Source organism: Pseudorasbora parva, chromosome 7 (assembly GCF_024679245.1).
Source record: "Pseudorasbora parva isolate DD20220531a chromosome 7, ASM2467924v1, whole genome shotgun sequence".
Taxonomy (NCBI): domain Eukaryota; kingdom Metazoa; phylum Chordata; class Actinopteri; order Cypriniformes; family Gobionidae; genus Pseudorasbora; species Pseudorasbora parva.
The window spans coordinates 2,693,415-2,719,852 of record NC_090178.1 but is presented as its reverse complement, the minus strand read 5'-3'; the positions used below and the strand labels follow the sequence as shown (position 1 = coordinate 2,719,852).

Genomic DNA, 26,438 nt, shown 5'->3' with positions numbered 1-26,438 from the left:
GAGTTTGGTGTGGAGGAACTTGACTGGCCTGCACAGAGTCCTGAGCTCAACCCGATAGAACAGCTTTGGGATGAATTAGAGCGGAGACTGAGAGCCAGGCCTTCTCGTCCAACATCAGTGCCTGACCTCACAAATGAGCTTCTAGAAGAATGGGCAAAAATCCCCATAAACACACTCCTAAACCTTGAGGAAAGCCTTCCCAGAAGAGCTGGAGCTGTTAGAGAGGGTGGGCCGACTCCATATTAAACCCCACGGATTAACAATGGGAAGCTCATGTGCATGCAAAGGCAGACGTCACACAACTGTGCTTAATAGTGTGTGATAATGAGCTTTTGGTTTCTGACCAATTAGAGCAGAGTAGCTTTCATAGAGGCGGGGTTTAGATAGACTGATTCTATGAGATTTGAGATTAGGAGGAAATGAAAGAGTCTTTTCTGTTTTTGTTTTTTTCAGGATGAGCGACGCTCAACGCTCTCTAGAGCTTCTGATTCGAGATGGGACATGAGAAGATGGAAAGATGAACTGTATCGCAACAGGAAACCCATCCAAGTCTAAGCCCGTTCATTTATTCCAGATAAATCTATGCTCTAAAGTAGAGCTTCAGTGACCCGCTCCAGTAACATCTCCTTGTGTTCGCTCGCAAACTTTCTGGAAGACATGACAAATTATGCACATAATTTCTGATTTCTTTTTTTTAGCGTTATTTGAGGATAAGAACCATTGTTCATGACATGACTCAGATTGAACTGGAGAGTTGTTTTTAAGATTTCAGTATTTCAGGAGCTTGACTGAAAACATCTATCCGAGTGTGTGTGTGTGTGTGACGATCTCACACATCCTCTTCTTCTGTGCAATTGAACTATTGAAGGATTTTTCTTTTTAATGTATTTGAATGTTTATGTACATATATACTGCAAAGCACTTTATAAACTGTTTTATAGGTGCTATAAAAAATCACTATTATTGTGTTTGGTTTTGTTTTATATGCCATCTCACAAGGATTTTTTAAATACAAAATAGTGATATATTATTACAATTTAAAATAGTTTTGTAGTAAACTGTAAATTATTCCATAAATGTGTTGATCATCAGATCCTCATCTGAGAGTGATTAGTGAAGGATCATGTGACACTGAAGACTGGAGTAATGATGATAAATTCAGCTTTGTTCACAGGAATAAATCACACTTTACTATATATTCACATAGAGAACAGATGATTTACACTGGAGGAATATTTCATAATATTCTACTGTATTTTTGATTAAATAAATGCAGCACTGGTGAGCAAAAGAGGCTCAAAAACATTATAAAATCATAATAATCCACGCCAGTGAACTTCTGTTGACCTTCCACAATTTAAGGCCTTTAAAAAATGTCTTAAATTAGAGAAGAAAGTCTTAAATTCAATATCATTGCATTTAATTAATGACGTATAATTTCAGTGATGCAGGAAATGTCGACGTAATCCATTCATAGAAATGGGATTTATTGTATAATGCTGAATGACACAGAATAAGTCCAATTTTTAGATGAACAAATAAATAAAAATATTCACAGTGCCCCTTTTTTGTAAACCATTTAATAATTTAATAATTCCAGTGCTGCGTTCCACTCCACTTTAAGACACGCACTTGCAAACTTCCCTAAGCACTTCCCCTTGGGGGAATCCCTGCCGCCATTTTGAAGTGCGTTCCACTTCGTGAAGTGGACAAGGGAAGTTTTTATGGACAGACCCTTGCTCCCTCGATTTTGACCGAGTGAGCGAGTCTACTTCATATGTACACTTCAGGCAGCTTCATATACCACAATGCAACGCGATTGTGACGTCATCACATATCACGTTTAATTTACCCCACCACAAACAACTATAACTATTTTTAAAAACATTTAAAACAACCCAAACACATCCATATACATATAGAATGCTGCATTAAATAGTTTCGTAAAGGTAAAAAATAAATAATATATCAACTCCATAGTGGATTCCAAGTGATCAAGGGCTTAGGGCGTTCCAGTTCAGTCCATTTGCTAAGTTTCCGCCAGTAGTGGGCACTCATGCAACGTAGGCATGACGCACATCCGAGTGAACGAGACGGAGGGAAGTTTGCGAGTGAAGGGCATGATAAAAACGAACTGGAACGCAGCACAGATAACACCCGCTCATCCGGGTACTGCGAGTTATCTTGACCGGTTCTACTTCTGTGCTTAACGCTGGCGCCATCTTGTGGCTTAAACAGCCGTGGGTTACAATGGAAGACTTTAAGGCAGGTTTCCTTTATAACGTTTTAAATATGGATATTTTTCTTACACAAACGCATCGATTGGAATCAGAAGGCTCTATTAACCCATCGGAGTCGTGTGGAGCACGTTATTTGACGGACAGCTGCATTTTTATGGACTTCAAACACAGCTCCAACTACTGCTGGGATTAACGTTAGCCTGGACTTTTTAAATATAACTCTGATTGTATTTGTCTGACAGAAGAATGTCATAAACACATATAATGACTTGAGGGTGAGTAAATCATAGGCTTGGCTTCATTTTTGGGTGAACTAACCCTTTCAGCATTCATTCTCAACATTTAGCAGCAATAGATAAAGGCTTAAAGCAGGTTGGAACTGTTTTTCTTCGCGGAAGTTTTGCGTAAGAGCTAATAAAATATTTAATCTCAGGACAATATTTTGTGTCTAATTTATTTGAGACTAGTATTGGTGTAAGAAGCGGGATAATGTACACCCAGCCGGTTGTTATCGCAGAATAAACCCCTTCAGAGTGACGCTCCGCTTCGCCTCGGGGTCCTGATCACTCTGGCGGGGTTTATTCTGCGATAACAAGCCGTGTAATAGATTGCTGTTAAATTGTTTGTTTCATGATATCAATTAGTTAAAATAACATTTAATTTGACCATTAAACGGAGGTAAAGCTAAAAAAAAAATTTTTATAGAGCCCTAATTTGATTTATAACATCCTTAAATCAAAATTATTAATTTAATGGCATGCAAAATGAAGAAATTAGGTCTTGTTTTCTTAGACACTGAATAAAATTGAGTTTCTGCTTAAAACAAGAACAAATCTGTGATTGGGTATGGACCGTCATGTTGCTTTTCATATATCATGTTGGTGAAAAATGTGTCTTGATTTAAGAATATTTTAGATATTTGCACTGAAACGAGACAAAACGACTGAAAAACAACAAAAAGGTTCAGAAAAAGTTATTCCCCCATTCCATATTATAGCTCTGATCAGGTATTTTGTTTTATATTATTAGCTTTCTTTTCTAAAGTGAATTAAGAAGTAATAGAGATCTGTTGGAAACTGTGTTCTCAAACTTTGAAGTGTCACTTGTGTGGTTAGACTTTTACATTTAGTGTTGTTCCCTTCCCTTTATTCCTTACGTTTTCTTTAATTGGTCTTAAATTAACTTCCATAAAACCCTGGTTGGAAACTTCTGGGTCCAAATCATCCTGAAAAACAATAAATCTTTCTGGGTTAATATGAATCATTTATGATCTGGCTGTCACATTCACTCCTGGTCCCGGACTTCATTTCCCAAGATCCTCCCTGTCTCACACCTGAACTCACTTCCTCATCTTCTCTCCCGCTCTCCCCGGATTCCCAGCACCTGGTCCTCATCATTAGTGCACCTTAACGTTTGGACTCAATCCCTCCACTCTTTGTTCGGTTCTAACGTTTGTATAGTGTGTGTGTTGAGCTTGTGTTAATGTAGTTTGAGGTTTCTCTCTAGCGTGTTTGATGTATCTGTTATTAAACATACCCATTTAGTTTGGATGTCTTGGATCTCTCATTGCCTGACTACAATCACACGTAAAATTGGCAGATTTTATTGAAATTAGGTGAAGTGCTGTTCATTTTTTCAGTTCTGACACTAGAGGGCAGTGTCCTCAACATTTAGTGCAGAAATACATCATAAGGTAACACTATACATGCATTTACCATAGTAACAACAATAAATAAAGCATAATTACATGCAACTAACCCTATAGTAAGTAAATGTTAATATTATTTAGAAATGTATAATTACACTGTAACAGTGACAGCTTTACACTTCATTTTAAGGTGTCATTGTTACAGTGTAATTATATATAAGTAAGGAGTAATATTATGCAACTACATGTACTTACTATGTATTAGGGTTTGGTTGAGGGTTAGTTACATGTAATCAGGGGTGCCGCCAGAAATTCTGGGCCCTATGGAAAACAAAATTTCTGGGCCCCCTACAATTTTTACAGATAAAATTTAACCCAATAAACATGGCCTGTATACTTTAAAAAAGATATTTAGCACATTGCATAGTTAAAATGTCTAAAGATGAGTACAAAGCCTACAAAAACAAGAAAAAAATATAGAAAGATGTACTTATTTACATAAAAGGGAGAACATTTATTATCTCAATTGCAAGCACAACAGAACATATTGTACACATATTGACATATATTTTACATGAACAAGCTTTAGCTGGGTCCACCTGCTCAATCAGGAAACATCAGCTAGAACTAACCCATAATTAAATCAGTAAAGGAATAAAACTAGCTAGGCCAAAAGGGCTCAAAATCAAGACACACCAGGAGTAATGCCAGGTGTGTCTTGGTATTACTCATTCAACCTATTGGAAGTCGATGTATCATCACAAGAGTCTTGAAAATATATTATGAAGGTTGAAAAGTTACCTAGTGCTGATTTAAGAACATCAAGTAAGACAGTATCGATCAGCAGCACTGTCACGTGACAAAACATGGCAAACTGATTTTGTAATTTTTGAAGCGTGTAGATTACTTTTTGTTTATCATCATGTGGCGAACACAGTAGATAAGACGTGTTTAGAGGCTTCAATCTTCGTAAAGTTTCGCGCTCAGGCTCACCTTGTTCGTTTGAGACGGGGACGGGGGGCGTGGGAGAAGGGTGTGCAGCAGCCATCTGTGTCTACGAGACATGATAACCCGGAGACAGCACATCAGAGATGTATTGTTGGATGTAAATTATAATTCAGTAATTATTTTAGCTAGATAAAAGCAGGTCATGTAGCAACAAAAATAAGTAGGCTAACTCTGAAAGTTTTGGAATAACGTTAGAGGAATAGGGCAAGCTGCCTTTCTTTTTGAAAAACTGTGTGACATACTGTAGACTTCGGCGTTCTCTGTCTTCTCTTTCCTTCTTTCCGTTTTTGATGCCCCGACTTTTGATGTGACATACCTGCGTGTGTCACTGTCTGCGCTTCATCATAGCAAGTGCAATAACCAAGAGCTCACGCTAGCGCGGACCGCGCAGGTGGAATGAACCATTGTGAGGGAGGGGGGAGAAGGTTGTGACTGACATTTTGAAATTCGTTTTTTAAATATAAAATCTATGGTCAAAACGGACAAAATACACATTTACTGCATGAGGGGCCCAAGCACATTTAATGTATGCATAAAAAAGAGAAAATAAATAAGAAAAGAAAAAGGGGGTCTGCTCTTCTGGGCCCTAAATCAGTCTGGGCCCTTAGAATCGTCCAAACCTTCCACCCCTTTACGGCGCCCTTGCATGTAATTATGCATCATTTACTGTTATTACTACGGTAAGTATATGTAACAAGGACACTGTAACCATTAGCTACATATTTAAATGTGGAGGTTATTTCAGGATTTATTTAATAATCCACCATTTATGATATCCCTTTTCCCTTATTCACCAACACGTTTTACCGATTCAGTTTGAGATCTTGATTTCTGTGTAGTTTTTGCATTTTGATTTATTAATTTGACTATTACAGCGATGAAAAAGCACCAGTTTTTCTAAATTGTGCTCAGGGGGTTCAGTGATCAGTCCTGAAAACAAAAGCACCAATTTTTTCCTAGTACACTGTAAAAATTTTTTTAGAAAAAAAGTTACCTGGTTGCCTTAAAATTTTGAGTTCATTGAAATTAAAATTTTGAGTTAATACAATGAAACATTTTTTGAGATTCGACAGCCTTTATTAAAATATTTTGTAAGCATATTAGGTAATTATGTGTGTGTTACTTCTGATGACGCAGTGAAACATGCCAAATAGTGCTATTTTCATGATTTATTACATTTTTTTATGTGGTTCAGATACAAAAATATTTTGAGTTTCTATTTATTAAACTAATTTCCTTCATTGTATCAACTCAAATTTTTAATTTCTATAAACTCAAAATTTTAAGGCAACCAGGTTACTTACTTTTTTTTAAGTTAAACCAACAAAAACCACCACAAATTTTTTACAGTGTATGAATAATCTAAAGAACCTTTTGTGCGATGGAAATATTGTATGGATATTAAGATAAAGAGTATATTTAAGTGAAAATGTTTTTAAGAATAGGCTATACCCAATCCAAAACAGCAGTCGTTTAATACACATAACAGCATTTTTAAAATGACATACGCATATTACTTTTGGACGAGCAGAGAAACAAGTTGCTTTAGGGTGAGATTTTAATAAATTACAAAAGGATCAAATTGATAATTCTGAACACATAATGCCTCTCAACACAATCTCATAAAGTGCGTATCTATAGCACAAATTAGTTGTTACGCACCCCTGTGTATTACACGCCATATAGTGTGTATCATACACTCTGAAATGGTGCCATATTTTACTAAAAGTGGCTCGTAATCATAGGGGAACCGCTTTTGTATAGCACCAAATCTTTGTGCTTCAGTTGTTCTTCTTCTTTGGGGTGGTGAAGGGGCTTTATAGCACCACTACCATTATAGAACCTGTACATTTTTTTTCAATTCAGGCTTTATTTCAGACTCATTAAAGGTTCATATACAAACATTTACCCCCCCCCCCCCCCCCAAAAAAAAAAAAAAAAAAAAAAACACTACAATAACAAATTAAAACCCATATAAGCACATTCTCCAGTGTCTCCAGAGCTAAATCTGACAGTGCTCTGCTCAGGCATTGTTAAAACATTTATTATTTAATTTAGTTAGTCTTCAAGGGGCTTCATAAATGTCCTACACAAAATTCCAAATCACCTCATTTAGTGTGGGAACATTATTTTGAACAAATAACAAACTGGCACTTGTCCATTGAAGGCCCTTCCATATGCAAAGTGTTAAGCTCCTGTATGGTTCTTCAGCGGTTCTTTGGGGTGGTTAAGGGGCTATATAGCACCACTGCCGTACAGAGAACCGGTTAAAGGGTTAGTTCAATGACTCACCCTAATGTCGCTCCACACCCGTAAGACCTCCGTTCATCTTCACACACAGTTTAAGATATTTTATATTTAGTATATTATATTTTATATTTTAGTTTAGATAAATATTTTATATTTAGTTTTATAAGTGCTTTGGGTGTACAGTAGTACATATGAAAGCGATATATAAATGCCTCATTCATTCATTCAGTCCGAGAGCGTATACAAGTGTATGCACACTATACTGTCCATGTCCAGAAAGGGAATAAAAACAGCATCAGCGAATTGATTCATGATTCTGATCCAATGTCAAACTGCTGAAATGACGTGACATTGGCGATCCGAATCATGAATCAATCCGCTGATTCATAACCGTTAGAATCTTTATTTGAGGATTGAACACAAACGCGGAAGAGAAGACAATGCTGAATAAAGTCGTAGTTTTTGTTATTTTTGGACCCAAATGTATTTTGGATGCTTCAAGAGACTCTAATTAACCCACTGATGTCTCATATGGACTACTTTGATGATGTTTTTATTCCCTTTCTGGACATGGACAGTATAGTGTGCATACACTTGCATATACGCTCTCGGACTAAATATAAAATATCTTAAACTGTGTGTGAAGATGAACGGAGGTCTTACGGGTGTGGAACGACATTAGGGTAAGTAATTATTGAGAATTAAAATTTTTGGGTGAACTAACCCTTTAAGCCCCTTTACAAGCCGAAGAACCACTGTTGATGCTGTTTAGCACCATTTTTGATAAAGAAATTAAATGCGGTATGGCACCTCTTATGGGTTCTACATAGCTGTAGAGATATGGTGCTATATAGCACCAAAAGTGATTCCCCTATGAGTTGAGAATCACTTCTGGTGCCATATAGCACAATTTTTTTTTAGAGCACATGCACAAAAAAGCTACTTTTTGTGTATACATTGATTACAGGATAAAAACAATTTGTGCTATAGATATGCACTTTCATGAGATCAGGCTGTGTGCATGAGCTTTTAAACGGGGTGTGTCTAACTGCCGGCATAGAAAGCGTAATAGCCGATCGCCTTGGAGGAGGAGGAAGAAGAAGAGTCCTTGTTAAAGTTTTCCGACTCTTCACATTTGGAAGAGTTTTCTGTCCCGGACTCGCCGTGGGAAACCCGCCTCCTCTTGCACACGACCGAGTAAATGCTGGGTTCAACAGAGTCTGAAGGCTTCAGAGATGCTGCGGCCTCCGCCCAGGTCTGACCGAATGTGCCGTCCTCCCGAGGTTTGTCCTTTTGGTCATCTGAGACGTCCGTGGGACTCGGTCGAGGCGACCACGGCACTTTCCTTGGGTATGAGCTCCTCGAGCCCCATCCGGTGGTTACGGATGCGAAAGCGGCGTCGGGATAGTAGCCCAGGGAGTGCGCGCTCTGCAGAGGTAAAGATTTGAAGCTGTACGGTAACAAGGAACTGGAATAATCGCCCTCGTACGCCGTCAGCTCCAGCTTGCTGCCGCCAGTTTGTTGCACCGATGTGACGAGCCATCTCTGAGTGGCCGCGGGATCGTCTGGCGGAGGAGAAAGCATCCCGTTCGTCTGTGGCACGGTCCGTTCGCTGCCGTACAGGCGATTGCTGACGAACTGATCCTGCAGAAACGGCTGCATGGCGTAGCGCGCGCTCGGGACGATCTGCTGCGTGCGAGGCGAGTCTGACGGCGACGGAGTCAGCCTTTCACGCTCCGGAAGGTACATCCTGAAATCCCAATGCATGTTAGTATCAAGTGCGGATAATTGTGGCGAAACTATGGTGGCCCAGTAGTGCAGCAGTACTAAATCGAAATCGCCACAACACAACAAAAACAAGCCACAACACAATGGAAACAAGCCACAGCACAACAGAATCAAGCCACAGCACAATGAAAACAAGCCACAACACAACGGAAACAAGCCACAACACAACGGAATCAAGCCACAACACAACGGAAACGCCACAACACAACGGAATCAAGCCACAACACAATGAAAACAAGCCACAACACAACGGAAACAAGCCACAACACAACGGAATCAAGCCACAACACAATGAAAACAAGCCACAACACAACAGAATCAAGCCACAACACAATGAAAACAAGCCACAACACAACGGAATCAAGCCACAACACAATGAAAACAAGCCACAGCACAACAGAATCAAGCCACAGCACAATGAAAACAAGCCACAACACAACGGAAACAAGCCACAACACAACGGAATCAAGCCACAACACAACGGAAACGCCACAACACAACGGAATCAAGCCACAACACAACGGAAACGCCACAACACAACGGAATCAAGCCACAACACAACGGAAACGCCACAACACAACCGGAAACGCCACAACACAACGGAAACACCACAACACAACGGAAACAATCCACAACACAACGGAAACGCCACAACACAACGGAAACAAGCCACAACACAACGGAAATGCCACAACACAACGGAATCAAGCCACAACACAACGGAAACGCCACAACACAGCGGAAACAAGCCACAACACAACAGAAACAAGCCACAAAACAACGGAATCAAGCCACAACACAACGGAAACGCCACAACACAACGGAATCAAGCCACAACACAACAGAAACAAGCCACAACACAACGGAATCAAGCCACAACACAACGGAAACGCCACAACACAGCGGAAACAAGCCACAACACAACAGAAACAAGCCACAGCACAACAGAATCAAGCCACAGCACAACGAAAACAAGCCACAACACAACGGAAACAAGCCACAACACAACGGAATCAAGCCACAACACAACGGAATCAAGCCACAACACAACGGAATCAAGCCACAACACAACGGAATCAAGCCACAGCACAACGGAAACGCCACAACACAACGGAAACAAGCCACAACACAACGGAAATGCCACAACACAACGGAATCAAGCCACAACACAACGGAAACGCCACAACACAGCGGAAACAAGCCACAACACAACGGAAAAGCCACAACACAACGGAAAAGCCACAACACAACGGAATCAAGCCACAACACAACGGAAAAGCCACAACACAACGGAATCAAGCCACAACACAACGGAAACGCCACAACACAACGGAATCAAGCCACAACACAACAGAAACAAGCCACAACACAACGGAATCAAGCCACAACACAACGGAAACGCCACAACACAGCGGAAACAAGCCACAACACAACAGAAACAAGCCACAACACAACGGAATCAAGCCACAACACAACGGAAAAGCCACAACACAACGGAATCAAGCCACAACACAACGGAAACAAGCCATAACACAACGGAAACAAGCCACAGCACAATGGAATCAAGCCACAACACAACGGAAACAAGCCATAACACAACGGAAACAAGCCACAGCACAATGGAAACAAGCCACAACACAACGGAAACAAGCCACAACACAACGGAAACGCCACAACACAACGGAAACAAGCCACAACACAACGGAAACGCCACAACACAACGGAAACGCCACAACACAACGGAAACAAGCTACAACACAACGAAAACGCCACAACACAACGGAATCAAGCCACAACACAACGGAAACGCCACAACACAATGGAAACAAGCCACAACACAACGGAAACAAGCCACAACACAACGGAATCAAGCCACAACACAACGGAAACGCCACAACACAACGGAATCAAGCCACAACACAACGGAAACAAGCCACAACACAACGGAAACGCCACAACACAACGGAAACAAGCCACAACACAACGGAAACGCCACAACACAACGGAAACAAGCCACAACACAACGGAAACAAGCCACAACACAATGGAAACAATCCACAACACAACGGAAACGCCACAACTAGGGCTGGGCGATATGACGAAATATATCGTCTGGACGATAGAAAATGTCTATCGTTTTACATAAGGCTCTATCGCTTACGCCACGATAAGGCGTTTATGACCTCACGCCACGGCATGCCCATGCACACTGCAATACATAAACAAACATGGAGGAAGACGGTAGTAGACGCGGTTCAGACCAGGGTAATTCTCAGAGTAATTATGCCAGAATAGTGGCATAAGCGCTCAAAACAAACTTCAGACACAGACGCTGCAACAAGCTTTTACGCGTGGCACACCATATAGCCATATATTGAAATATTTTAATGGCAGGTGTAGGGATGGCGAAAACTAAACATTTTCTTGACCGACCACCGCCTCATTAGCCGGTTGAAACCGGTTAACCGATTAGTTTAAAATATGCGGCGCTATTTGAAATAACAGCCGCGAGCCGCGCTCCCTCTGTCTCTCTCTCACTCACACACACACACACGCACGCGCGCACTGTCCTAGCGCTGCCGCCTCCCTTCCACTCACGTCACTTTTTTAAAATCCCCCACAGCGCGAAACACGAGTCCCGCAAACGCGCCGCAGAGGAGCTTGTTTGTAATCAGAGGACAAATGGCTCCTTAGTTTCGAAATGGTTTGGATACAAGGTGATCGCGTTGAAAAATAAAGGTGTTTGTCCAGCGTTAGAAGCTCATTTGAATCATTGCCGCGGCTCATTTAAGAAAATGACAGCTCCGAAGAGTACGCCGCTTTAGTTCGAGGTAGTGCTAACAATAATAAAGACGATCAACACCTTATGTGTTACCACTGAAATGAAGATGTAATATATTTCCAAATGTAAGCCCATCTTATGCGGAATGCACGCTTCATACTGTCGTCTGCTCTGGCTCTAACCTCGAGTGTTTACTTTTTGCAAACCTTATGAGCGCGCAAACCCAAACGCTGTAACCTCGTGCCAAATGTTTTTTTGGTTTATTAAGTACAACAGGCGAGTTATGAAAAATTGAGTGCGAGGGATATGTTCATTCACACAAAAACATTTTGGATTGAAACGGCCAACTGTAGTAGCGTTTAGTCCACTGTCTATAATAGCCTAATTTAGAGATCACTTTTTTATTTATTTTAACCGACAACATTGATCGGTTAACGTTGATACGGTCATCCATCGGTCAAACGTTCATCGGTTAACATCCCTAGGCAGGTGTTAACTTTACCAACAGTCTTGCTTTAAAAAAAAGGTTCTAAATAAAATAAAAATGTAGTCCATACTACCTTTATTTGTTTTGTATATCATTTCAAACTGCATTTCCACATTGCAATTTTGCATAGACTATTCATAAACCGAATTAACAGAAAAATTGCTATATCGTTATGTATATCGTTATCGGGATATCAAATGAGCTATATCGGGATATGAAATTTTGGCCATATCGCCCAGCCCTAGCCACAACACAACGGAAACAAGCTACAACACAACGGAAACGCCACAACACAACGGAATCAAGCCACAACACAACAGAAAAGCCACAATACAACGGAATCAAGCCACAACACAACGGAAACGCCACAACACAACGGAATCAAGCCACAACTCAACGGAATCAAGCCACAACTCAACGGAATCAAGCCACAACACAACGGAAACAAGCCACAACACAACGGAAACGCCACAACACAACGGAATCAAGCCACAACACAACGGAAACGCCACAACACAACGGAATCAAGCCACAACTCAACGGAATCAAGCCACAACTCAACGGAATCAAGCCACAACACAACGGAAACAAGCCACAACACAACGGAAACGCCACAACACAACGGAATCAAGCCACAACTCAACGGAATCAAGCCACAACACAACGGAAACAAGCCACAACACAACGGAATCAAGCCACAACGGAAAAGCCACAACACAACGGAATCAAGCCACAACACAACGCAAACAAGCCACAACACAACAGAAACAAGCCACAACACAACAAAAACAATCCACAACACAACGGAAACAAGCCTCAACACAATGGAAACAGGCTACAACACTGCGGAAACAAGCCACAACACAACGGAAACAATCCACAACATAACGGAAACAAGTCACAACACAACGGAAACAAGCCACAACACAATGGAAACAAGCCACAACACAACGGAAACAAGTCACAACACAACAGATTCAAGCCACAGCACAATGGAAACAAGCCACAACACAACGGAAACAAGCCACAACACAACGGAAACAAGTCACAACACAACGGATTCAAGCCACAGCACAATGGAAACAAGCCACAACACAACGGAAACAAGCCACAACACAATGGAAACAAGCCACAACACAACAAAAATGCCACAACACAACAGAAACGACAACACAACGAAAACGGCACAACATTTTTTTGAATTAAAACTGATCGTATTGTTTATATCTTTGTAAGACTGGCCAATCTATAGAACAATGGCAAGGAAAACTAACTCTACCGCACTCCGAAAGCCCCCTTGCGGCAATTTTCGCGGTGTTGTGGCGATTTCGTTGTGTTGTGGCGATTTCGCTGTGTTGTGGCTATTTCGTTGTGTTGTGCCGATTTCGCTGTGTTGTGGCTATTTCGTTTTGTTGTGCCGATTTCGCTGTGTTGTGGCAATTTCGCTATGTTGTGGCGATTTCGTTGTGTTGTGGCGATTTTGCTGTGTTGTGACGATTTCGCTGTGTTGTGGCAATTTCGTTGTGTTGTGCCGATTTCGCTGTGTTGTGGCGATTTAGTTTTGTTGTGGCGATTTCGCTGTGTTGTGGCGATTTCGTTTTGTTGTGGCGATTTTGCTGTGTTGTGGCGATTTGGCTGTATTGTGGCGATTTCGTTTTGTTGTGGCGATATCGCTGTGTTGTGGCGATTTCGCTGTGTTGTGTCGATTTCGTTGTGTTGTGCCGATTTCGCTGTGTTGTGCCGATTTCGTTTTGTTGTGCCGATTTCGCTGTGTTGTGGCAATTTCGCTATGTTGTGGCGATTTCGTTGTGTTGTGGCGATTTCGCTGTGTTGTGGCGGTTTCGCTGTGTTGTGGCGATTTCGTTGTGTTGTGCCGATTTCGCGGTGTTGTGGCGATTTCGCTATGTTGTGGCGATTTCGTTGTGTTGTGGCGATTTCGTTGTGTTGTCGCGATTTCGCTGTGTTGTGGCGGTTTCGCTGTGTTGTGGCGATTTCGTTGTGTTGTGCCGATTTCGCTGTGTTGTGGCAATTTCGCTGTGTTGTGGCAATTTCGCTATGTTGTGGCAATTTCGCTGTGTTGTGGCGATTTCGTTGTGTTGTGCCGATTTCGCTGTGTTGTGGCAATTTCGCTGTGTTGTGGCAATTTCGCTGTGTTGTGGCGGTTTCGCTGTGTTGTGGCGATTTCGTTGTGTTGTGCCGATTTCGTTGTGTTGTGGCGATTTCGTTGTGTTATGCTGATTTCGCTGTGTTGTGGCAATTTCGCTATGTTGTTGGGGATTTCGCTTTGTTGTGCCGATTTTGCTGAGTTGTGGCGATTTCGTTGTGCTGTGCCGATTTCGCTGTGTTGGGGCAATTTCGTTTTGTTGTGCCGATTTCGCTGTGTTGTGGCAATTTCGCTATGTTGTGGCGATTTCGTTGTGTTGTGGCGATTTCGCTGTGTTGTGGCGGTTTCGCTGTGTTGTGGCGATTTCGTTGTGTTGTGCTGATTTCGCTGTGTTCTGGCAATTTCGCTATGTTGTGGCGATTTCGTTGTGTTGTGGCGATTTCTCTGTGTTGTGGCGGTTTCGCTGTGTTGTGGCGATTTCGTTGTGTTGTGCCGATTTCGTTGTGTTGTGGCGATTTCGTTGTGTTATGCCGATTTCGCTGTGTTGTGGCGATTTTGCTGTGTTGTGGCGATTTCGCTGTGTTGTGGCGATTTCGCTGTGTTGTGGCGATTTCGCTGTGTTGTGGCGATTTTGCTGTGTTGTGGCGATTTCGCTGTGTTGTGGCGATTTCGTTTTGTTGTGCCAATTTCGCTGTGTTGTGGCGATTTCGCTGTTTTGTGGCGATTTCGCTGTGTTGTGGCGATTTCGTTTTGTTGTGCCGATTTCGCTGTGTTGTGGCGATTTCGTTTTGTTGTGCCGATTTCGCTGTGTTGTGCCGATTTCGCTGTGTTGTGGCGATTTCGTTGTGTTGTGGCGATTCCGTTGTGGCAATTTCGTTGTGTTGTGGCGATTTAGTTGTGTTGTGCCGATTTCTCTGTGTTGAGGCGATTTCGTTGTGTTGGGCCTTTTTTTATTGTTTTGTGGCTCGTTTCCGTTGTGTTGTGGCGATTTCATTGTGTTGCGGCTGGTTCCCTTTGTGTTGTGGCTCGTTTCCGTTGTGTTGTGGCGATTTTCGCTGTGTTGTGGCGATTTCGCTGTGTTGTGGCGATTTCGTTGTGTTGTGACGATTTTGCTGTGTTGTGGCGATTTCGCTGTGTTGTGCCGTTTTCGTTGTGTTGTGACGATTTTCATTGTGTTGTGGCGATTTCGTTGTGTTGTGGCTCGTTTTAGTTGTGTTGTGGCGATTTAGTTGTGCTGTGGCGTTTCCGTTGTGTTGTGGCTCGTTTCCGTTGTGTTGTGGCGATTTCGTTGTGTTGTGGCTCGTTTCCGTTGTGTTGTGGCGATTTTCGTTGTGTTGTTGCGATTTCATTGTGTTGGGGCTCGTTTTCGTTGTGTTGTAGCGATTTCATTGTGTTGTGGTGATTTTCGTTGTGTTGTAGCGATTTCATTGTGTTGTGGCTCGTTTTCGTTGTTTTGTAGCGATTTCATTGTGTTGTGGCTCGTTTCCGTTGTGTTGTGGCGATTTTCGTTGTGTTGTTGCGATTTCATTGTGTTGTGGCTCGTTTTCGTTGTGTTGTAGCGATTTCATTGTGCATTGGCGATTTTCGTTGTGTTGTTGCGATTTCATTGTGTTGTGGCTCGTTTCCGTTGTTTTGTGGCGATTTTCGTTGTGTTGTTGCGATTTCATTGTGTTGTGGCTCGTTTTCGTTGTGTTGTTGCGATTTCATTGTGTTGTGGCTCGTTTTCGTTGTGTTGTAGCGATTTCATTGTGTTGTGGCTCGTTTTCGTTGTGTTGTAGCGATTTCATTGTGTTGTGGCTCGTTTCCGTTGTGTTGGCTGCACTACTGGGCCACCGTACGAAACCTCTGTGATGCACATACTCACGAATCATAATTATCTCTGAAGCCTTTCGCGAAAGGATTGTGGTCGATCTTGAGTTGAGTGATCTAGAAGAAAGACACAACATCTTTATTCATGCTTCAATAAGATTAAAGGTGCAGTGTGTAGTATTTATGAGGCTCTATTGACAGAAATGCAATATAATATTCATAACTATTTTTTCAGGTGTATAAAGACCTAACATAATGAGGTGTTATGATTTTATGACCTTAGAATGAGCCATTTCTATCTACACACACCACAGGTCCCCTTACAGGCAAGCAGCCATTTTGTGCCGCCATGTTTCTATGGTGGTCCTTAAAGGCCAAACTTCTCTACAGAGCACTAATCACTCTCTGCTCTCTCAGATGACATCTTTGTCCTGTGTCGGCCACCGTAGCTTCTCTATGTGCTTCAAAAGGGAGAGGTGAGTGCAATTTACAACCTCATCGCTAGATATCACTAAAACTTACACACTGCACCTTTAACTTATAAAAATAATTGAAGCAACTTTTTTGTAAGTTATACTAGATTTAATTATTTTTTAAGTCAGTTTAATGTCATTTAAGTTTAAATGACTTAAACATACTAAAAAATTCTAAGGGATAGTTCTCCCAAAAATGAAAATTACCCAAACGGCAACCTTCCATTTTCTGTTGAAGCCAATACAGAAGTAGCTTAACCTGCAATTCCTCGACTGGCCAGAAGGAGCAGAATCTCATTGAGCCTCATGTTAAAATTCCCAACTTTACAGCAGAATAAAACATGGTTAAAGTCTGGGACAAATTGTGGTTTTGGTCTATACGGCTGATTTTGGCCTTCGTGATGACTGTGAGGGGGGTGAATTTTTTTATAACTCATCCGTTTACATTATATAAAGCCTTAAAGTTTTGCATAATTAAGGGTGTGGCCACTTGAGTGACAGGTGGATTGCCGCAGCTGGTTTTGCCCACTTTGGGCTTCAAAAATGCTCTTCAGAAACCTGGTGACGGATGACGTCACAGACACTGTGTCCATTGTTTTATATAGCCTATTAAACCACCCAATGATTTACTCTCCCTCAAGCCATCCTAGGTCTATATGACTTTCTTCTTTCAGTCCAACACAGTCGGGTTATATAAAAAAATTGTCCTGGCTCTTCCAAGCTTTATAATGGGAGTGAATGGGGGTCGAGATTTTGAAGGCCAAAAAAGTCCATCCCTCCACCGTAAAGGTAATCCATACGGCTCTGGGGGGTTAATAAAGGCCTTCTGAAGTGAAGAAAAATATCCATATTTATAACTTTATAAACTGATCACTGGCTTACGGTAGTTTTGGTGAAGAAGTGACCACTGACCAAAGTCATGACAGACTGACAAATGTGTAAGCGAAGAGGAAAGAGCAAAACAAGACACCAGTCACAAAGAGAAATGTGGAAAATTATAAAGATTCTGTGCTTCAGAAGGACTTTATTAACACCTGGAGCCGTATGCATTATGATCCACTTTTTTGGCCTTCAAAATCTTGACCCCTATTATATATAGGACAACTCTTATTGTCATACACCTATGGCTTGAGGGGGAGTAAATCACAGGGTAATTTTAATTTTTGGGTGAACTATCCCTTTAAAGGCAGCAACTTTTTTTTTTTTTTTTTTTTTTTTACAGTGAAAAGAAAGACTTTACATCAGTATTCTGATAAGCCGTAACCGCGATGAACTGGTTCTCCGGGAAGCTGAAGATCTGAGTCTTCGAGTCTCGTCCCACGCTTTCCGTCCCGTCGTCTGACACTTCAACGATGTGAAGCCTCGGCTGGTACTTGTGTAGAGACTGAAGGACAATCATCTGATTTGGAGACACAATTAAACCTAATAACTGCACCGTATTTTCAAATCAACAAAGCTTTCAAACTTTCAATCTGGATCATGGAAAACATTCCCCGTTAGACAATTTTGTCCTAACCATATCCCTGCCTCTAAACCTAAACATAACAATATCCCTGCTTTTAAACACACTCTAAAAATGCAGGGTTAAAAACAACATTACACTCTAAAAAATTCTGGGTAAAACAACCCAATGTTGAGTCAAATATGGACTAACCCAGCAATTGGGTTGTTTTAAACCAGCGATTGGTTTGTCTTAAGCAAATATTTAACCCAACCGCAGGGTTAAAATATCCCAATTGCTGGGTTAGTCCATATTTGACCCAACATTGGGTTAAAACAACCCAGCATTTTTTAGAGTGTATAGATTTAAAGCATCAGAAGTTTAGGTTAGATGCTACATCAGTGTAATTCAGCTCTGCTTTTCTTAGATTTTAGAGATATGTTATATTTACACTCTAAAAAATGCTGGATTAAAAACAACACAAGTTAAAAAAAACTGCAATTGGGTTGTTTTAACCCAGCGGTTGGGTTAAATGTTTGCTTAAAACAACCTAATTGCTTGGTTAACACAACCCAATCGCTGGGTATGTCCATTTTCAACCCAACTTGGGTTGTTTTTAACCCAGCATTTTGTATAAACATAACATATCCCTAAAATCCAAGACAATCATAGGTGAATAACACTGATGTAGCATCTAACCTAAACTTATGATGCTTTAAATCTATAATGTAATGAAATTATTAAAGCATCCCTCTAAAAAATGCTTGGGTTGGGTTGAAAATGGACACACCCAGAAATTGGGATGTTTGAACCTATATTCAAACAACCCAATTTCTGGGTTTGTCCATTTTCAGCCCAACTTGGGTTGTTTTTAACCCAGCAATTTTTAGAGTGTAGCCATTTGTTCTGCTCTTAAAGTAAATGCATATTGTTCACCTGTGCCGTGTTGGTATTTGCTCCTTTGTTGTTTGTTAGTTTCAGTTTTCCGAAAGAGATCTCTTGTCTCATCCAATGAGCGCCTGTGTTCGGCGACTCCGGGTGGACATAAATCTTATTCCCTAAAATAATAAAACACAACAGCTTAATAATCATCAGAGTAATAATAATTACAGCATTTCATTGGGGTTCTGCCATACCTTGCATGTTATTGTCGGCTTTCCCGCACGTGACCCATTTCCCGCCCTGGAATCTCCAGTGGTTCGGGTCCGCTAAAACTATCTCCACAAACACGTTATAATGCGTCGTCAGGTTCAGGCCGGTAATATTGAAACTGAGGAAAGGGAACATCCGCCTGATGTGCAGAAATTAAAAACACAAATCATTCTTCTGCCATATAGCCTACTCTGAATGAATCAAAATTGCGGATGCAGTTTTCAGGTGTGTCTCAAACCAATGCACTCGCAAATACATAATGACAACAATAATAATAATACAATTATTATCTTCATTTATTCTCATCTCTAGCTGGTTGTCTAATAAACCTGGTAGGCTACGATTGCTGGCTCTTTGAGTGTTTTATTCATCTTTTGTAAGTCGTGTTGGATAAAAGCACTGACTCCATAAATGTAGGCTAATAACTTCTATTTTAAGAATCACTTTTAAAAACAAACATCTATATTGTTTAATTTGACCTGAATTGTCTTTTGGATCCCCTGTTTCTGGTCAATGCAGTTTAAAATAAATAAATAATATAAATAAAAAACAAACCTTCTTTTATATATATACACATTGCTAAATAATGTTTATGACAATAGGCCATAGGCAGGACTTAGGCGCTACTGTTCGCGAACGTTTTTTGTTTATTGGTTTAGTTATAAGACTTTTTATATTACATTGACCTACAGTATATTCGCAATTATTTACAATTAAAACAAATAATTTGTAATTTTGCCCAAGCCTAAAAATGTAGGATTAGGCCTTCTAAAAAAAAAAAAGAAAAAAAAGAAAAAAAGCTTGGTTTTTCCAACCGGTGTTTGGTCCAGATACAAGCAAAACTGACCGTTGGTTTAAATTTTTAAATTAAACGTTTTTTTCCATATCTACCCAAACAACGGTTGAAACAGACCAGCATTTTTAGAGTGTAGTAGCCTTCATTTAGTCTAAGTAAAACTAGATCTAGGCTAGTTATAATAATAATAGATGTATTTATTGAATTGCCGCTTGGGTCGCGCTCACCTGCCCTGTTTGGTGATGATCATCTCTGTTTGGTGCCGGTGGAACTTGAGCCACAGCGGCCGGTTGCACAGATACACCTGAGCTCGGAGTCCCGCTCCGGGAAGAGCCATGGAGCCGATCCCGGACCCGGAGCCTTGATACGAGTGGTAGGTGTTTCCAGAACCGTGTCCGAACTGATAGCCCGTGCCGAACTCGCCGCGTCCCGCACACAGAGACGGACAAAAGCCCGCGGACGGCAGCACGGAGCCGTAGTGCAGCGACGCCGCGTAGCGCGATCCGTCCGAACCGGCGTACACGCCTCCCGTTTGGCCCGTGTACGGAAACAAGGAACACGGACTCGAACTGTCCTGCGTTTGCTGCGTCGCGCCCATCATGAAGTATCGATTAGACCCGAGCCCGTCGAGTATGTACCGGCCGCTGCTCATCAGTTCATCTTCACAGATGATCGGTGAAACTTTCCCGTCGTCCAGCGCAGAACCGGATCCTTCCCCGGGCATGTTCGGACCCGATTTCTTGATCCGAATCCTGAAGTTTATTAATTCGATCTCCGGCAGTTACTGTCGCGCGTCTCGGCATCACTGCGAACGACAGAATGAATGTGTTAATAAAATATAGCCTACGAGAATAATATTAGATATTATCCTATTATACACGCAATTATTGTTTCTATAGGTCGTTTTGATGTTTTGATTTTAAACGCATTTGTCGCAGATTAAGAACAAAGTGAAACGGTTTGTTCATGGATCTTATAGCCTAGCAAACAAATATGGCAATTAAAAACATAAAATAAAACGATTTAGGCATATCTAACTGAACGCGTATTTGTTTTAATTCTACATTAGCTATCAAATTTAACGCACTATTTAATTCGCCATGGTAGCCTATATTTTATTCGTTCGTAAAACATATCTCATATTTTCCAAAACCACCTATCATTTTTTTAATGTCTAAAATGTGCAGCTTATCTTTTATCAGCATTCATAAATAAATTGTTAATGAAATATGTTATGTCACTATCATTATCTGGTTAGTCTTCGCTTTATATTTATTCTCCAGTTCAAATCTCCTCGTATGATGGATTTAATCGAAGAAACAAATAATAAAGAGTTTGCAATCACAAACGATAAAACTTTAGGGTGAATTCAGGTTTACTGAGACTCATTGCACCGTCGAGATGACTGTGAATAGCCTAAATGTCCCAATCAACCTACTTTATATTTTATTTCAGACATACAAACATATATTTAGAAAGATAACAATGTTTGAAATATAAACGCATAACTTTATAATTTTAAAATAGGCTAATTGTGTAATTTAAATAATAAACATGTTTTCGATTTTTAGCATTAATGGTTGATCAAAAACATTTATGTCTATAAAGTAGCTAGCGTTTATTAATCTTTAAAAATGAAGTTATATTAAACATGATTGGAAATGCACAGATTTGTGTTAAGACAAATGTGTAGCCTTTTTTTTTAAATAGCCTATTTATTTGAATGACGCGTTAATGTAATTTCTTTTCGAGTTTTTTCGAGACAATTTTAAGAATGTTTTTATTAGGTTAGTATATTTTTTCAAAAACGTTGCGTTGTGTGTAAAACGCGAACGTTTTCTAATTCTTATTTTTATACTCTAGGTTTTATCTTTTTGACAACGACTGTCTGGCTTCAGTTTGTCCTAGGCAATATTAATAACTATTCAATCATCTGTCACTGTTATGTATTGTTCTCCTGAGGGGTTAAAGTTGTTTGACTGTCAGTTCATAGGCTAATAGGCTATAGAAAATACAACGAAGCGTCAAATAACATAAAGCATCAGGAGATCAATAACTCACCAGTTTCATCTCCATTTCCTCCACAGATTCAGGTGAAGCGCGCTTGCATTCAGACTTGAAGCGGTAAAGAAGGCTCGTGATGGAGGTAAACCCGACTGAATGACTGACCGATTGACTGACTGAGGCACCTGGGATGCTGCTGGATTTATTGACGCGACTCCATAGCGCCTCCTACCGATACTTCACGCGTTATTACGCCTCACGCGCTCTGCTTCAGCAACCATAAAAGTCTTAAATGCCTGCTTTCTCTAGCATTTTATGTTGATTTCAAACATCTAAAGCTGCTTTAAATTAACCAAAAGTTTATATTTAGTCTCAAGTAAACTCAAAACAACATCGACATGCATTAAAGGGACAGTTCAGCTAAAAATGAAAATCAGTTCATGATTTATCTCCCTCAAGCCATGTGCATGACATTCTTCTTTCAGACCAAAACAATTGGAGTTATATTCACAAAACTCCTGGTTAATCCAAGCTTCACAATGGGAGTGAATTATTGGGTCATTTTTGAAAGCCATTAAAGTGCATTTATCTATCATAAAAGTGGATCTGTCCATTATAAAGTGCATCTATCCATCATAAAAGTGCATCTGTCCATCATAAAAGTGCATCTATCCATATTAAAAGTGCATCTATCGATCATAAAACTGCATCTATCCATCATAAAAGTGCATCTATCCATCATAAAAGAGCATCTATCGATCATAAAACTGCATCTATCCATCATAAAAGTGCATTTATCCATCATAAAAGTGCATCTGTCCATCATAAAAGTGCATCAGTCCATCATAAAAGTGCATCTATCCATCATAAAAGTGCTTCTGTCCATCATAAAAGTGCATCTGTCCATCATAAAAGTGCATCCATCCATCATAAAAGTGCATCTATCCATCATAAAAGTGCATCCATCCATCATAAAACTCCCTCTATCCATCATAAAAGTCCATCTATCCATCATAAAAGTGCATCTATCCATCACAAAACTCCCTCTATCCATCATAAAAGTGCATCTATCCATCATAAAACTCCCTCTATCCATCATAAAAGTGCATCTATCCATCATAAAAGTGCATCTATCGATCATAAAACTGCATCTATCCATCATGAAACTCCCTCTATCCATCATAAAAGTGCATCTATCCATCATAAAAGTGCATCTATCCATCATAAAAGAGCATCTATCCATCATAAAACTCCCTCTATCCATCATAAAAGAGCATCTATCCATCATAAAAGTGCATCTATCCATCATAAAAGAGCATCTGTCCATCATAAAAGTGCATCTATCCATCATGAAAGTGCATCTGTCCATCATAAAAGTGCATCTGTCCATCATAAAAGTGCATCTATCCATCATAAAAGTGCATCTATCCATCATAAAAGAGCATCTATCGATCATAAAACTGCATCTATCCATCATAAAAGTGCATCTATCCATCATAAAAGTGCATCTATCCATATTAAAAGTGCATCTATCGATCATAAAAGTGCATCTATCCATCATAAAAGTGCATCTATCCATCATAAAAGAGCATCTATCGATCATAAAACTGCATCTATCCATCATAAAAGTGCATCTATCCATCATAAAAGTGCATCTGTCCATCATAAAAGTGCATCAGTCCATCATAAAAGTGCATCTATCCATCATAAAAGTGCTTCTGTCCATCATAAAAGTGCATCTGTCCATCATAAAAGTGCATCCATCCATCATAAAAGTGCATCTATCCATCATAAAAGTGCATCTGTCCATCATAAAAGTGCATCTATCCATCATAAAAGAGCATCTGTCCATCATAAAAGTGCATCTGTCCATCATAAAAGTGCATCTGTCCATCATAAAAGTGCATCTGTCCATCATAAAAGTGCATCTATCCATCATAAAAGTGCATCTGTCCATCATAAAAGTGCATCCATCCATCATAAAACTCCCTCTATCCATCATAAAAGTCCATCTATCCATCATAAAAGTGCATCTATCCATCACAAAACTCCCTCTATCCATCATAAAAGTGCATCTATCCATCATAAAACTCCCTCTATCCATCATAAAAGTGCATCTATCCATCATAAAAGTGCATCTATCGATCATAAAACTCCCTCTATCCATCATAAAAGTGCATCTATCCATCATAAAAGTGCATCTATCCATCATAAAAGTGCATCTATCCATCATAAAAGTGCATCTATCCATCATAAAAGAGCATCTATCCATCATAAAACTCCCTCTATCCATCATAAAAGAGCATCTATCCATCATAAAAGTGCATCTATCCATCATAAAAGAGCATCTGTCCATCATAAAAGTGCATCTATCCATCATGAAAGTGCATCTGTCCATCATAAAAGTGCATCTATCCATCATAAAAGTGCATCTATCCATCATAAAAGTGCATCTATCCATCATAAAAGTGCATCCATCCATCATGAAATTGCATCATAAAAGTGCATCAGTCCATCATAAAAGTGCATCTGTCCATCATAAAAGTGCATCTGTCCATCATAAAAGTGCATCTATCCATCATAAAAGTGCATCAGTCCATCATAAAAGTGCATCTGTCCATCATAAAAGTGCATCTGTCCATCTTAAAAGTGCATCTATCCATCATAAAAGAGCATCTATCCATCATAAAAGTGCATCTATCCATCATAAAAGTGCATCTATCCATCATAAAAGTGCATCTATCCATCATAAAAGTGCATCTATCCATCATAAAAGTGCATCAGTCCATCATAAAAGTGCATCTATCCATCATAAAAGTGCATCAGTCCATCATAAAAGTGCATCTATCCATCATAAAAGTGCATCAGTCCATCATAAAAGTGCATCTATCCATCATAAAAGTGCATCTATCCATCATAAAAGTGCATCTATCCATCATAAAAGTGCATCTATCCATCATAAAAGTGCATCAGTCCATCATAAAAGTGCATCTATCCATCATAAAAGTGCATCTGTCCATCATAAAAGTGCATCAGTCCATCATAAAAGTGCATCAGTCCATCATAAAAGTGCATCTATCCATCATAAAAGTGCATCTATCCATCATAAAAGTGCATCTATCCATCATAAAAGTGCATCAGTCCATCATAAAAGTGCATCTATCCATCATAAAAGTGCATCTATCCATCATAAAAGTGCATCTATCCATCATAAAAGTGCATCAGTCCATCATAAAAGTGCATCTATCCATCATAAAAGTGCATCAGTCCATCATAAAAGTGCATCTATCCATCATAAAAGTGCATCTATCCATCATAAAAGTGCATCAGTCCATCATAAAAGTGCATCAGTCCATCATAAAAGTGCATCAGTCCATCATAAAAGTGCATCTATCCATCATAAAAGTGCATCAGTCCATCATAAAAGTGCATCTGTCCATCATAAAAGTGCATCAGTCCATCATAAAAGTGCATCTGTCCATCATAAAAGTGCATCTGTCCATCATAAAAGTGCATCTATCCATCATAAAAGTGCATCTATCCATCATAAAAGTGCATCTATCCATCATAAAAGTGCATCTATCCATCATAAAAGTGCATCTGTCCATCATAAAAGTGCATCTATCCATCATGAAAGTGCATCTGTCCATCATAAAAGTGCATCTATTCATCATAAAACAGCATCTATCCATCATAAAAGTGCATCTATTCATCATAAAACAGCATCTATCCATCATAAAAGTGCATCTATTCATCATAAAAGTGCATCTGTCCATCATAAAAGTGCATCTATCCATCATAAAAGTGCATCTGTCCATCATAAAAGTGCATCTATCCATCATAAAAGAGCATCTATCCATCATAAAAGTGCATCTATCCATCATAAAAGAGCATCTATCCATCATAAAAGTGCATCTATCCATCATAAAAGTGCATCAGTCCATCATAAAAGTGCATCTATCCATCATAAAAGTGCATCTGTCCATCATAAAAGTGCATCTGTCCATCATGAAAGTGCATCTATCCATCATAAAAGTGCATCTGTCCATCATAAAAGTGCATCTATCCATCATGAAAGTGCATCTGTCCATCATAAAAGTGCATCTATCCATCATGAAAGTGCATCTATCCATCATAAAAGTGCATCTATCCATCATAAAAGTGCATCTATCCATCATAAAAGTGCATCAGTCCATCATAAAAGTGCATCTGTCCATCATAAAAGTGCATCTATCCATCATAAAAGTGCATCTGTCCATCATAAAAGTGCATCTATCCATCATAAAAGTGCATCTGTCCATCATAAAAGTGCATCTATCCATCATAAAAGTGCATCTATCCATCATAAAAGTGCATCTATCCATCATAAAAGGCCTTCTGAAGTGAAGTGGAGCGTTAAAAGTTTTACATTTAAAACATCATAGACTAAAATAACTAACTACCGAATAATGTCATA

General features: G+C 39.9%; 2 protein-coding genes across 2 annotated transcripts in view; one reads left to right on the top strand and one right to left on the bottom strand.

Annotated features, from left to right (window-relative positions):
* LOC137083534 (uncharacterized) overlaps positions 1 to 909 on the top strand; it is a 9,366-nt gene extending 8,457 nt beyond the window's left edge. Inside the window, exon 8 of the mRNA XM_067449492.1 lies at positions 454 to 909. Coding sequence (XP_067305593.1) covers positions 454 to 555 — 102 coding nt within the window. The 3' untranslated portion in view covers positions 556 to 909. The remainder of the gene's footprint in view (positions 1 to 453) is intronic.
* A 6,850-nt stretch (positions 910 to 7,759) lies between these two features.
* eomesb (eomesodermin homolog b) lies at positions 7,760 to 22,149 on the bottom strand. Its single transcript, XM_067447764.1, has 7 exons — positions 22,040 to 22,149; positions 20,206 to 20,783; positions 19,167 to 19,321; positions 18,967 to 19,088; positions 17,830 to 17,988; positions 16,172 to 16,233; positions 7,760 to 8,896 (listed from the first exon to the last, which is right to left on the bottom strand). Exons 2-7 carry the CDS (start codon positions 20,700 to 20,702, stop codon positions 8,191 to 8,193), a joined length of 1,701 nt encoding a protein of 566 aa, XP_067303865.1. The 5' UTR covers positions 20,703 to 20,783; positions 22,040 to 22,149; the 3' UTR covers positions 7,760 to 8,190.
* Positions 22,150 to 26,438: the final 4,289 nt, after the last annotated feature.

Coding starts and splice junctions, on each gene's coding strand:
- eomesb (XM_067447764.1), bottom strand. CDS start 20,702: ATGCCCGGGGAAGGATCCGGTTCTGCGCTGGACGACGGGAAAGTTTCA. Junction 17,989..18,966: donor CAAATACCAACACGGCACAG/GTGAACAATATG, acceptor TCTCCAAATCAG/ATGATTGTCCTTCAGTCTCT. Junction 8,897..16,171: donor TTCAGAGATAATTATGATTC/GTGAGTATGTGC, acceptor TTGGGATTTCAG/GATGTACCTTCCGGAGCGTG.